General features: G+C 44.3%; 1 protein-coding gene across 3 annotated transcripts in view; it reads left to right on the forward strand.

Annotated features, from left to right (window-relative positions):
- The first annotated feature begins 2,101 nt into the window (after window positions 1–2,101).
- Window positions 2,102–14,731, forward strand: part of sdk2a (sidekick cell adhesion molecule 2a) — a 97,030-nt gene continuing 84,400 nt past the window's right edge. For all 3 annotated transcript variants that reach the window (XM_049561897.1, XM_049561898.1, XM_049561899.1), the window contains exon 1: window positions 2,102–2,510. In XM_049561897.1, coding sequence (XP_049417854.1) covers window positions 2,354–2,510 — 157 coding nt within the window. In that variant the 5' untranslated portion in view covers window positions 2,102–2,353. The remainder of the gene's footprint in view (window positions 2,511–14,731) is intronic.

Consider the following 14,731-nt stretch of genomic DNA (forward strand, 5'->3'; position numbering starts at 1 on the left):
CGTATAGAAGTGCAGTGTGTAGATGTGTAATCATTTAGTTCATCAAGGACTCCTGCTGTACCTTTTCAAAAATGCCATTAATTGATATCATTTTTTTTTCTCGCCTCTGTTTTAGTTGTCATTTAGTTTACGTGCAATATGAAGATGAAGTGATTAAACACATTTCTTTGGAAATTAACAACCTCTGTCAACTAGTGTAGCAGTTTTGACGTTAGTAGATGAGTAAATGAGTTTGTTTTATTACAGTCTGTACTACACTGTAAAGCACCGACTCTCCCTTGGCAAGTAAAAGTAACTATTCACTGTAAGCGTATGTATAAATGTCAGCTACACAATACCATATTGTTTGACACCAGCCTGTGGTACACCCCCCCCCCCCACTGTGTGGCTTGTAGCATCAGGCAGCGTCTGTTTCCTCTGCTGCAGAACAGTTATAGAGACGGAGACAGAGCACCTGCCCTGGTGCCTGAGCACTGTTCCCAGCAGCTTGCTAATGTCAACCTGCCTGATACGCGCAGCGGGGTGGGGGCTCCAAGACAGCAGCAATTTTCCACTGCATGCGAATGAGACTGGAGAGCAATCTGCTGGCCTAAGAGCCTCATAATCAGCACATCATTATCAGGAGGGGATTGGTGAATGGGGTGGCAGCGGGGTGAGGGGAGAGGAAATAAAGAGAGGGAGCAATGGATGACACCAAATGAGGTTCCTGGTGGCAATGAGACTTGGTAAGACATAGGGGAAAAAAGGGGTTGGTTATTTGTGGAGCAGATTCACTCTGGGACGACACAAAGCACAGCATAAAAGGGACTGAGGTGAGGCAGCATCCCACAGGCAGAGAGTACCACCTCTGTTTACACTTTAACCAGGCTCTTTGAAAAGCAGCAGCAGGCTTTGCCTAGCCCACGGTAGCGTGGATGTTCCCCCGTTAGTCGATATTACTCTCAGAATCTAATGGCACACATATGGCAGAAATATTGTGACCGCTCTTTTAAGCTCACCTTGCCCTGTATGCATTTTTTCAGCGAGCTCAAAAGGAGCAAGGACAACAAAGCAGATATCACAGCCCCTTATGTATGCCCTTCTCTGTTTTCAGGAGTGCCCACCATGTCTGTGTGCTCAAACTCGCCTTTTATCCTTTGTCTGGTGATAGAGGAAGCACTCTGATGGGGTGAGCATTCACAGACGGTAACAGTCTGCCATCCTGCTTGATCTCAGACTAATTTCAGAATCACATTAAATTGTTCAGGTGTAAGCTATTTCCTTTGCTATTTGTCTGTGTAATGGCTTGGCTGTTCTGCTTTCAACCCACATCACAGGGCTAGGGTTAACTGAGGCCAATGCAGAATAAATAGATTTACAGAACGGAGCTCATACCATTTACTTTAAATCTGTGAGCCCGTTAAGGCTTTATCCTTGGCAGTAGAAACATCCAAAACAGCTATTTGGAAAGATTTAGTTGTCATCAGGTAGTTGGGAAAGCGAGGCTTTTAGTTTTAACGTGTCAACAATCAATCACAGCTGTCCAAATAGATATATCCTACCGCTCTCTGCCGCGTGGTGGCAATAGTGTACAGAGCACTTGTCGTGGCATTGTTTGGCTGAGCTTGTGCGCACTGCTAAATGTGATGGTCAATTCATAAAAAAAAACTATATATATAGTCAGTGGCCACCTATAATGACACAGTGGCAAAATAGAGGTCGTTTTTTAAGCACAGGGAAACCTGTTTAACCTCTGGAGGAAGGTGGACTGAGTCTATTTACACTTTCAAACAGCACACACACACCTGGGAGCCACGGTGCAGCCCACTGCTGGTAATGAAATGGAGCAGCTGGCTTTGCAGAAGTGCCTTGCTCAAGGACAGCTGCACTAGGAAGGTAATTTGGAGATCAAACACACAAATCACTGATCTCTTTTTTTTTTTATTTTTGAGGACTGTCATATGACACATTTGGGCTTGAGCTGTCATCCTCACATCACACGAACTTGCGCTCAGCCACCATCTCCATCTTATGTTTTTTTTTATTTGACTAATCTCTCCGTGATACATTCAGAGGTTATTCGGAGCAGTAAGAAGATGATGTCAATATTCCGTCTCGCACACTTGACAGCCGAGCAAATTCAATTGGACTGACTCCGCCTTGCTCATGCGGGACTTGTCCACAGGCTTTTCATACTACCGCGTGCCTGTCTGCATGCCTGGTGCTCTCTGACGGAGTGGGCTCTCTCCACAATCCCCCCCTTCTCCAGTCACTCACCCTCATCACCAGTGAGGAGCACAGTCTGACGCGCGGGAACCAGCAGCAGCAGCAGCAGCCAGGACTCTTCTCCGGGAGTGTGTGGCCACCGAGCAACATGTCCCCAGCGTGGAGACGGGGAAGGCGCACCGGTGGCTCGACGGTGGCGCCGCGGACCATGGTTACAGCTGGACGGACTGGTCAGGTCGGACAGGTGTGGGTCTCCTGTTGGATTCTGCTGTCGGCGACTTGTATCCTCAGCGCTCGGGCTCAAGGTAAGATGTACAACTCAGTATTTATTTTGTTGTCCTGTTGTCGCTGGGAGCGCACAAGAAAGTCTGTGGGAGAGATGTGTACAGTGGCAAAAAAAAAAAAAAAAATATGTAGGCAAACAAAAACTGTCCCAAGATATTATAAATGCGTGCTTTAACAGGTCTGGCCACATCGCCAAACTTAGACCAGCTGTTGCCTGACGCACAGTAAATGAGATTAAATTTGTCAACTGTTTAATTCGTGTCTTAAACTGTCGTTTTCACCTCAGCCACATTCTCAAATGTAACCACAAGGCCACTCGTACGCTCCAAAAGCTCACGGAGCTCAGCCTGCCTCTGCAAAACTGGACACTCATATTTAGTAGCTCAGATGAGCCTGTTTGTCATTGTGAGCATCATAATCATTATTTGCTTTATCATGTTCTGCCAGTGACTTTAAATCTTCTAGATATCATATTTTCATATTCATGTCATTAGTTTTAAAAATCTCTGTAGCCCCTCCTGCCCATAGGCCACCTTAATAGCCAAGCAGAGCCAGTCATTAACTTGTATGAATATGACTATGGGACAATGAAGCAGGCCCATTATGTGAAGGCTGTGTCACATTTGCCTCGTGTCCATTTTTTTGCAATCTTACTTACAGGCTGTGTGAAAGTAATAGAGCAGAATGAATAAATCACAACATGTAGGGTTCATTCACATCCAGCACATTCAGAGTGGGTAAAGCCGTGGACATGATCTACAGTAATCATACAGTTAGTCTGAAATGGGTACGACTTGTCACTTGCCATCTGTCAGTGGATGTGCTTCTTGACCATGTGCGAAGGTAATGAGATACACACTAGATGGTAGATTGCGAGAAAAAGCCGGCGAGAGCAAATCCTTCCTGCCTCTATATTTCATAATTGGAAATGCATAACTGCCAGTTGTCACAGGAACTGAAGGTAAGTTGATGAAGGACAGAATATATTGTGTGGGCTTACTGGACTATGAATTTGAATCAGCAGGCTTGATGTATATTCACATTAAATGGCACTTAACCTTTTGTTTCGGGGCTCCAACCACGGGGTCGTGGCTCTTATTACACAGGGTCATGCAGAACCACAAAAGAAAGATGCATGCTTGACATACAAATCCTCGAGGCATTTATTCAGTAGGCCCCAGAGGAGAAAAAAAGTCTCGTATTGGAAGTTGACTCATACTAGAAGTGGCTTCTCTATGCACTCCCCATCTTATAATCACAATGCTCAGTGCACCAAAGTGCTAAAAGCAACATAATCCCTTTGCTTGTTTGTCTTTGAACAGGTCGCATTGCTCTAAAGTGCTCCCAGCGTTATCTGAAAAGAGTCTCAGGCGTCTCTTATTATGCAGGGCACAGTTCCTCTAGCTGTTATTACCATCCTTTTCTCAAGCTAACATGCCTGGAGTCTGTGAGGATCTGTTGAGCGCTTCGAGGCTACTTCACAGGGTTTTACCTTTCCTCCCCAAACAGACCTCTTTCTCATCCTTGCAGTTGGTATTCAGGCCCCTTGAATGTTCCCGGCTGCGCATTAGCATTGGTGAGAGATTCACTCCTCTGTCTGCCTGCTCTTTCAATTGAGAAGGACCTCCTCTATGGTGCACAGTCGCTGCTTTAGGTTCTTTAGTGAAGATGCGGTCTATGCAGGGGGTCCTCACACAAGCCAGAGAGGTCTTGTTCTTCTGAAGTAGGAAGCAGATCTCATCCTCGTGGGGCATCCGTGTTTGCGAAAGACCGGCAGTGCGGCTGTGCCTGTGCATAAAGTTAGAGATGCTGTAGTCATTCACTGAGAGGGCAGGACCTCAGAGGCTGTCATAAATTAAGCGACATACAAGCACACGAGGCCCTGGGGAACTGGAGGTGGCATGTACTTGTTTTTCAACAGGTTCCTACTGTGGCTCCTGCTGCGTTTAATACTGCTGGCTGCACCAGTGCACAAGAGGATACCTGATAGAGTCCACAGGGGAACCTTTCTCCTGCCACAGGCTGCTCTCAGCATGCCATTTTAAGACTCATTTAGACCCCCTTATCGAAATAGCAAGTAAATAGACGTGAGGTTTTGTCTTTCTTTGCCTGTTAGCGCTCTCTGTATCTTCTCACCCCTCCACAAAGCCTCCACTGCTGAAATCTACCCGTGTGCCTTGTGACTGACTGTGTTTCTATGTGCATCAGGCTGTGTGTTTTTTTGAAATTGTGTGTGTGTGTGTGTGTGTGTGTGTGTGTGTGTGTGTGTGTGTGTGTGTGTGCGTGCTTGCTTGGCTCTTACTGTATGTTCCTGTCTATTGAGCTTTAATCTAGATAGCAGCATTGACATTCTGCCAACCGGCAGCTGCTATAATTTTCTGGACGTACGTTATTATGCAGCTTGACAGCTGTCAGGCATTTCCAAATCTTTAAATCTTATGATAATCCACCGTGCTTACAAAAAAAGCATTTGTTTAAAACACTCTGAATCCTTGTGTGATTAAAACTCCCTGCTCTAATGCGGGCACCAGATCATAATTCATCTACATCAGTGACACACCAGCACACACACACACGCACACGCAAACACATCCACTGAAAGATAGAAAAATCAATGTGTACAAGATTACACAACTCCATCAAGAGAAATATAATACTGTTTTAATAGAATCAAAGGCATCTCCTAGTTCCAACAAAGACTGATGACAAACCCAATCGTCTGCGCCCACACGTACAACACTCCTTCCCAAATAACAGAAAGCCTAATCTGTTTTGCATGTGGCTCCACAAAAGTAGACCTACATACTCACATTGATGGCACATTGGCCTCGGGCAACTGATTCTGGAGATGATACAAAATCCTGAGCCATGTGTGATGAAATCATTGCCTTTCCCTAAACTTTTATCACGCCACAAGTCCCACATGGTGGCACAGTGACATGGGGGCAGTGGAACTTCTCAGCCACCGTACCGTAATTACACACACTGCATATTTATGACATATGTATCTCCATGTTTGGTGAAATGTAGTTAATTAAACATGTTTACGGCTCCAGAGAGCTAACAGATGTCTGCTGAAATTTGGACTAAATGCTTGTTTTCTTCGCAACATGGCTCATGCCCAGAAAGACCAGCGAGTAGCTTGCACAGCCTCAGGTGAAACGTGGTGGCAGCCTGTCTTCCAAATCGAGCTTCTTGTGTGTCTTCAGCGCTTGCCTCCCATATCTGGCCGGTTGGCTGCTTTTTCTCCGGCTGCCAAATGCTCTCTACACATGTTTATTCATGTTGCCACAGGATGCTTTATTCACCAAGATGGAACATATCACAGCCGAATTAGAAAAAAAAAAAAAAAGCTGCTCACTGGCAGCAACATTGGAGACAAATTAATGAAAAAGTCTGATACCTTTAAAAAAAAAAAATGTTTCAGAGGAGAAAGAGAATACAAGTGCCTCAAACCTGTTTAAGGGTGACAAATGATTAGGATCTGCTTTATTGTTGAAGAACAATAGGGCCGCTGTGCTGTCAACGTTTTTTAGCTTCAGGAGGCCTTTAATTGGCTCAGTCGAGCAGCAAAACTGTGTTTATAGTTCATAATGGAAATGTAATCAAATTAACTCGTACCGCAGGGTTTTGGCATTCACCCCTTGCCCAGTAATTGCCATTTGCCCAAAGGGATATGGTAATGGCTATTTGCATGGGGCAAAGAGTCCTATCTCCCACCATGAGTCTGTCATGCTGCCATATTAGGGTAGCTGGCTGAAATGCTTACTTACTATGCTGGAGTTTAGTTTTGCTGTGCTAATGTTCAGTGCTTATCACTGTGATGTGAGTTTCATTGAGAATTTTATTGGCTAGAGAAGGCAGGGACGTGGAGAATACAGGGGATGTTGCAACCTGTAGGGTAAGGGCAAATCTTCACCCCACAAAAATCATGTCATGCAGAATGATTTTCAGTACCCACAGACTGCGCTTCTTTGTCCCACTGGGTGAAAAATACAGTTAAGGAAAGGTATAGGCTTCTTAAATTAGATTTTTCAATAATAGCAGCATTGACAGAGGAGGCAAGTCCTTCTTTTGGGGCCAATTTTAATCACATAGCTGAGAGTGGTTTTGTTTCCATGTCTCCTTGTTTACTGATGAGACTGAGGGGAGAAGCGCTGCAAGGGGGGAAGAGACAAATTCTTCCCATATTAATTCTCCTGGCAAAAAGTCTAATCAATCTGACACAGGACCAGGAGGTACCTCTTTGACTATCAAGAACAAAAAGAAATGTCTCAGAACAGGCCCTGAGCTGGGACAGACATGGAAAGGAAATGACCTTGGGTAGGGAGTGGGATTCAAAGCGCTGGCATTCGTTTAATTTGTCTAATATCGTTTTGACAGGGGAGCAAAGATGTTGTGCACGCTGCTTCGTCAATGCATCATTCTAAGGAGCGATTTGAAAAGCCCTCAAAATGGTGTCATTACTTTCATCCAGGGAAAAGAGGGATTGTACTGAGGCAGTATTCTTGGACCATACATCTGTCTTGAAGCCCCCAAGCTGTTCCATGTAAACATTTAAACAACACAAAGGCAACTCAAGGAAAACTGTGGTGAGAAACAATGCTTTTTACAGCATAATGTGCACACTGAATCTCTTCTCTCATTCAGCCTGCCCCTCCTGGGGACTGGTGAGTGTATTCTTGTGTTGTGAATAAAATGGCAAAAGAGGCAAAGAAATAGAGAAATGAAGGAGAAGCTGTGGTGGGGGTTGGAAAGGGGCATGTTTTGTCTTCCTCTCCTAAAAAAAACAACAAGCGGTGGTACCAATCCATTTTTCTTTGTACATTCACATGAATGAATGCACATCTTGACATTCTGCTCCATTCTTCTGCTGACCTCAAACCAGGCCAGTCACAACACTTGGTTATGTTGCCCTACCACCAGCAGCAGGTCCCTGCAGTGAGTGATGACGCAGATAGACACGCCAATATATTGCTGTTTAAAGTCAATGCAGAAACGTGGAAGAAGCAATAAAGGCGAAGAAAAGAATACTTTGTTTTTTCTTCCAGTTCGTATTTGCTGCTTGCTTGTTTGACTAGCAAAGCTGTGTTTTCCAGGTGTTACTGCCAACTTTTTCCTTGTTGTTCGAGAAGAGCCTTTGTTTTAGATGTGCCATGCCCCATGCAAGGAAGTGGGGTCAGGAGGGAGATATGTGATATTTAAGTGATAATGTTATTGGATATTTCCATAATGATATTACTTGTGATCTGTAAACAGATGTTAAAGTGTACTCAGTTCTGCCTCTCTGCTACTTTTATATTGCTGAATCACAACAAATTGTTTGTTTAATAGAAAAAAAAAATGAAAGGAAATTATTTCCAACACTCTTTTATTGAACAAATTGAGCATTAAAGTGAAAACAAGAAGCATCAATAAAAGAAAGAACAATAATTAGATTTAGAAGTTTTCGACTGACACTCTTTTTTAACCAACTTAAAAGTGCATTATCACAGTCTTGCATGATCAGTAGTGCCCCAAAGAGGGGCCAGGGGATTAGAGCTGCACTGATCCAGCTTTTTCAGTTTCCATACCGATCCTGATGCTGTGGCTTTGAGTATCAGCCGATACCCGATACCAATCTGATACCATGGTTGACCTAAAAAGCTATACTTTACATGTAGAACAGAAAAGACTAGAGGCATCAAGCACTGATGACTACACAGTTCTCTCTTAAGATAAAATGTAACAAGATGAAACAGCAGTTAAGATAATGTGAAATACCTCCACGCAGCAGATTCTCTCCTTCGCTCCACGACGTATGACGTAGCTCGCGTCGCAATAGATTTTAAGGGGAAGGATCGCCTCAGATATAGGTTGCATTTTCTGATACCCGATCCATCTATTTTGATGATATCGGGGCCGATATCCGATCCAGATATAGGATTGGTGCATCCCTACAGGGGATGTAATGGGGTGGGGCAGCAATTGTATCAGGGTGGCCTTGGCGAAAACATTTGGACGCTGATGATACTGTCTCAAAGAGGCTGTGGCATGCTATTTTTTCAAGCTATCATGAAGATAGTGGTATTTTGTGAAACTAGACTACTTGGTACTGACTATGTCGCCACAGCTTTTCAGGGGGGTGCCAAATAATACTTCAAATTTAGGCTACATTTTGGCGAGGGAACAACTGGCATTGCCATTTTCAAAGGGGTCCCTTGAACTCTCACCTTAAGATATCTGAATGAAAATGGGTTCTATGGGTACCCAAGAATCTCCCCTAAACTTGAGAAGGCTTGTTCCCATTGAATGGTTTGCTCCTAACAATCAATTTACTCCTTCAAATTAAAGCTGTTTGTCTTTTTAAGGAAAAGGACAACCAACCCCTTTGAAGAGCCGTGAATCGCCTAACACACGTACACATAAAAAACACATTAAAACAGGATTTTCGTGGAACTCCAAATGTTAGCTGTACCAGTATCAGTCTACAAACATCAGATTATTAGAAACGATAACTGTAAAATAAGAAAGCAAAGTATATCAGCATGTGATTCCTTGACTCTCCATACTGACATTGTTTTCAGCAGCACTGAATTCCTGAAATTCAGCCATGGCTTTTATTTCCGAGGCCCCATCTGGCCACCCCCATGAAAAATTTCTTGGGGCACCACTGTTTGCGTAAGATGACATAACAATGGCATTAAAAATAAAAAAAATGTATCATCTTGTCAGGGGTCAGCAGGTTGAAAACTGTTTCAGTTTGTGACATTCTTGTTATCCACGGAGCAGGGTCTTGTCTGGAAAGACGCAGCCTCCATGCTCTCCATCTGTAGGGCTGACTTTGCTGCTCAGGCCGTGCTTGGCAGCAGGCCTACCGGTCCCACTAGGGGGCCTGGCGAAATGCCTCAAGCTGCATCTCAATGCCTTGTGCTCACTATCGATTAGGACCAGAGATGACTTTCATTCCCCATTGTCCTGTTGTCGGCCATGTGGGATTCCTTATCATGTTTGATTTTTGTGTAACCCAACACCTGCCGTCTCCCTCTTCCCCGAGATAGGCAGAGCTCAGTATACCTACTGTCACATCCTGACAGTGCTCCACCTTCACTGTAAACAAATGGCTCGCAACAGAGATACCAGGGGACGTCGTTGTGGATGTTAAAGCACTGAACATGCAAAGGCGTCAAGGGAGATAAATCATAAGAAATTCCTACCAACAATCTCATCCAGCAGCGCTTTTGTGTCTCCTGATAAGGAATTCCCGTCTGGCATGCATGGCATAGAGCAGAGCTGGTTGTCATTGTAGTTTGGCAGCACTTTAATGTACACATATCTTTGATCACTGTCCTTGCCTCGAACATCAGCGGAGTGTCAGTTAAGAAGTGTGATGGTGATGGCAGCTGACAGTAGTACTGCGGGGCTTCTTGCTCGACGGCTCGTGTCACATCTGGAGTCCCTTTCCTTGGCCTCTCAGCGCAAGACATGAAAGTGCTTCAGGTGCGAGACTGAAACCATATGGCTGGATTCAACCTCCAGTCAGAACCCAGACAATGCTTTTCCTCAACACTGTATGGATGCCCGCTTTCTTCTCCTAAGGCAGATTGCAGATATTTACAGACCTTCAAAACAAACTTTAACCTTGTGATTTCTACTGAAAATGTTTTTTTTCTTAGGATATTTATACAACATTTCTTGAGAGCACACTGAATGATGACATATTTGACCGTAATTTTCTCCATCGCACATCATTGCTTTTCCATTTATGTGCTGAGAATGAACTCGGACGATTTAAAATACTTAATCTGAACGTACAAAATGAACGAAGGCTCTAGAAAAAAAAGGGATGGTCTGAGAGCTTGACTACTTGAATGATACCAATTATGTAGGTGTGCAGTACATATACGGAAATCAATACAACTCAGCAGCTCCTATTGAAATCAGCAAATTGAGAAACTCGTTGTATTCACTCTTCCTTCACATGCTTACAGGATTAATAGATGCAGGGCCATGGAGAGCCAGTGTTTGACAATGAAGCATGAATCTGCCAATACGCAAATCGAGTCCGTCATGTGTTTCCGCCTGGAATGATTTAGGATCTGTTTGGGAGAGCTCCTCGGAGGTTAAGCGGGAAGTCAGTGGGACATTGCACCCCTGAAAACAAGCAATACTGACAAGGACAAAAGAGATCCTGTGCAGATACAGATGCATATTTATTTTAATTTCCAAGGCGGCTTGAAAGAGGAATCCAATATAAGTGCCTTTATTACTCTAATGCATGTTAGCAGATGCACAAACATGCACACGGCAACAGTGTGCATGTACACTAATGTGCAAACACGTTTTCTCCCTCTAACACATGCACCTGCACACACGTGCGTGGATTGTTTCATTACCGCTAAACTGAGCCTTCTCAGAAGACCGAACCAGTATTTGAATGCTGTTTTTGGCACAACTAATGAAAGTGGGGCACGGCCATGGTGTCTCGTGTGAATAGACAAAATCAGAATCAGCTTTTTAAGTGTGAAACGTCATGCTCCGATGGCCCTCTGTGCAAAATACTTTCCAATTTAACCTGTCTCCATGCCATGTCGCAGTCACTGCCAACTGCAGTGAAGTGGCAGAGAAAGGGGAACAGAAAGAGAAATGAATATTGCTATGGACGTTGTGAGGAGGCAATAGGTGGGGGGAGAGGGTGGGGGCTGGGTGGGGTATTGATGGAGGAAAGAAAGGAGAGCGCTGCATCAGTGGGGTAGAGATTGCTGTGGTGTACAGTAGCACAAATCCTAAATTCTGTGCAGATCCGACGGTAGCTAGGAAACAGCTGACAGTAAAATGGGGGGATCAAAGGGATTAGTGTGCCCAGTTTGAGCCCAAACAGTAACCCTTCCACTTCTCCCACTGCCAGCCTTTTTATACATTCACCCCTGCATTTCAGCGGTGTGCGCGGCCTGTTAGACACAACACATCTCTGGTTATCCTGAGTCTAATTGTTTAATTTGGAATCAGCCTTTTTACACACTCTTTAGCTCTTACATACTCTCGCAGACAGGCGATATGTAGAAAAAAGGTCACCGTTTCAATTTTAGAAAAGAAGTAGGCTGAGTGGAGAATAACACCCCCGCTCTGACACACGCACGCAACGTACACACACGCAGGGTACACAAAAATACAAATGCCTACACACAAGTAATCCAGACAAAACAAAGACACTGCATCTGAGGGAAGAGGATGCACATGTCAGACGCAATCAGTGCTGCCTTTTGTGATCTGAGTGAGATTTCCTGTCACAGGGGCTTGAGACGCAGCCTGCTTAATTCTGCAGGGGACTGCCATGTCCCCAGTGCTTCGGTCACTCTCTCCTCTTGTCTCCGAGCCAGAGAGACGTACCTCAACAAACGAGCCCGAGCGTCCCTCGTTGGGGACGTGCACTGTACCGCACCAGGAAGACTTCTGACAATGTCGGCCCCCTGTCTCCACACTGGAGATACAGCGGACATGTGAACACACTCTAGGCTGACACAGAGCTTTACCCAAGAGAGCGACGCCAGATCAGATCTACATCACATGTGACGTACATATGGCTCAAAACTGATTTGCGATGCCTGACTAAAGCGAGAGTGTTACGCAAAGGCAGGGTTGGCTCGTGTTGTTTGCAGGCAGATTCTACATGTGGACATATGACGGCTGCAGCTGCTCTGACTTGTTTTGCCGTTGCAGAGGCCTCTGGGTAAATTTCTGTGTCGTTGTCCTCAAAGCTTTTACAAATTGCTGGTCAAGCTATTTTAATTTGCAAGTGGGGGGCTTTCAGAGAGTAATTTCCTTGTGTCTGAAAGGAAATGTTTGAGCACATATCTTATTGTAGCAATGCTGGACATGTTCTCTGCCTGTGGGGACAGCAGAAATGGGAGAGTCAGTGGGATTATATCAGTTTAATGAAGTTGCTCTGGCCAATGTTTAATTTCATGAAATTCAATTAAAAAGCTTTATTTCCATTTTTGTAATAACTCAAGGGGTCAGCGTCATTAGATTATAGAGAAGGGATTGTGAGACGAAATTACCAATCAAAAATGTGTTCTTTGAGTACATGTTATGCTGATTCACTTGCGCCTTTCACATTGCTTCAGAGTGAATACTGTGACTCTATAAGAAGATAAAAGATGCAGCAGAACACTTAGGTGAAGGGAACAGAGTGGAATGAGTGGGTTGACTGGTATGCAAAGATAGGAAGAAGTACAGCTGGACAATAGACGCAATCACTGTAGCACAGCAGCTACCTTCCCACTTTTATCTTCCTCTGTGGACCCCACTCTGATTTTATTGTCGAAGCTCCCGTTGTTGCTATATATGTTAAAGCGGGCCCAGCACTTTTCTTGCCCCCACTGCATTAGTGAGGAATAGTGAAGAAGAGAAAAAGAGACAAGGTAAACGACAGAGAGAACATGTACCCCACCAGCCTTGTTACAAACACAGACTGCAGAGCTGACATATGCAAACTCAAAGGGTGGCGGTGTTTAAAAGCTTTAATCACACCACTGCTCAGAGCCCAATGTGGCGTTGCACTCTGCATCATTGAAAGCTTGTTTTATTAATGTTGTCCAGAGTGAAGTACGGTGGGGTAGGGGGGCTGGGGAAGGATGCATTGTGCTCTTGATTTAAAGTGGGGTGGAGCAGAAACAATGGCCATGAAAAAAACATGGCAAGGCTGTAAGAAGCATTCCACTTCCATTACTTTAGAAGGCACAGTGCCCAAAATGGTGCATGGGAAAGTGGATGTACAGTAGGGAGAGGAACACTCACACGTGATTGGTATTAATGATTCTATAAAAACTACATACGTCAGAGTGTACAGTCATGATAGAAGAGTGGATTTTTCCTGGATATCAGTCACAAGAGAAGGACTTGACATGCTGGTTGACTGTGTGAGTTCATTGTGTGCTTTATGTGACACATACAAGCCAATCAAGGAAAAGTGTGCTGTCTTTGAGTGAGCGGGTGAAGTGAAATCTCGTGCGAGTCTGATGCCTAATTGCTCTCATTAGCAGCCGGCGTTCACACCAGTTATTCTGCACAATTAACCGGCTGCCACCAAGATGCTATGAGGCAGAATATTGCGGTGGGTCAAGGGGAAAAAAAAGAGGTTGTAATTAATTCTCACTTAAATTAATGATTTCATATTTCAAAGGCTGGTACAATGGCATTTTCTGTCGAGATTCCCCAAGGGGAGACCACAGATGAGTGTTTTTTTGTGTGTCATGTGGAAATGAGGAGGTGCGCGCAGTTGATTCAAATCAGGAGCCATTGTTGTTTGACAGTAGGCACCTTTGCAGTGATTGCCTGTGTTATTAATTTGTGGGATGAGAGGAGGCAGGCTCCTCCAGCCTCTGATGGTTACGCGCAGCATTAAAGAACTGCTGCTATGAATGACACTCAGGGCTAATGAATATGAATACATTTATAAAAATAGGCACGGGCTCCCCTCTCAGTGCAGATTGGGAGTGACAGTCACATTGGCTGGGCATGGTTGATGAGAGAGGGAACCGCTGCCCCTGGAGATGGAGGGATCAGACAAACAACCCCCACCACCCCCCCCCCCACACACACACAGTGAAACACAAACGAATGCCGCAGCATGATGACACTCAAAAAAGACCCAAACATTTAAAAATGACAACCTCATCCTCTTGTGAGACTATTTACTCACTGGACACAAACATTTTGATATATCAAAGCCGGTGTCTACCTCACTCTTTGTCCCCGAAATAATAATTAGCCCATCATCCATCAAAGTATCCATCTTAAATAATTGCTCCATTTGTGCATGATGTCACCGTGAATAGATCATTTATTATTATGGGTGAAATATCGAGCAGGTGGGAGGCTTGAAAGCGGATTTCTCTTACTTTGGAAAATCCACAGGTGTCATATTGTTAGCTGGTGATTTATGTGGCACAAACAACACATTTACATTTCCTGTCAACCAATTTATAGACTGTTTCCCGTGGAAAGAAAGTGCTGTAATTTATTGTCATTAAGCAACAATTCATTACTTTCAGACTCACTTTGGGGACATGAGGATATGTCAATTTATCTCTCTGTGTTTGTAGTTTGGCATTTAAACACCGTCATTACCTTACATGGCCATTAAATAGCGAGCCAATGTTAACTGAAAGGCGTTTGTTCACATTTCATCCAATATACAAGTAGGAGCGCTTTCATTTCCGCAGTTGCTGTTTGAAACCAGAAGTGGAAACTACAAAAG

The sequence above is a fragment of the Epinephelus fuscoguttatus genome, linkage group LG19, assembly GCF_011397635.1.
Source record: "Epinephelus fuscoguttatus linkage group LG19, E.fuscoguttatus.final_Chr_v1".
In the NCBI taxonomy this organism is placed as follows: Eukaryota; Metazoa; Chordata; class Actinopteri; order Perciformes; family Serranidae; genus Epinephelus; species Epinephelus fuscoguttatus.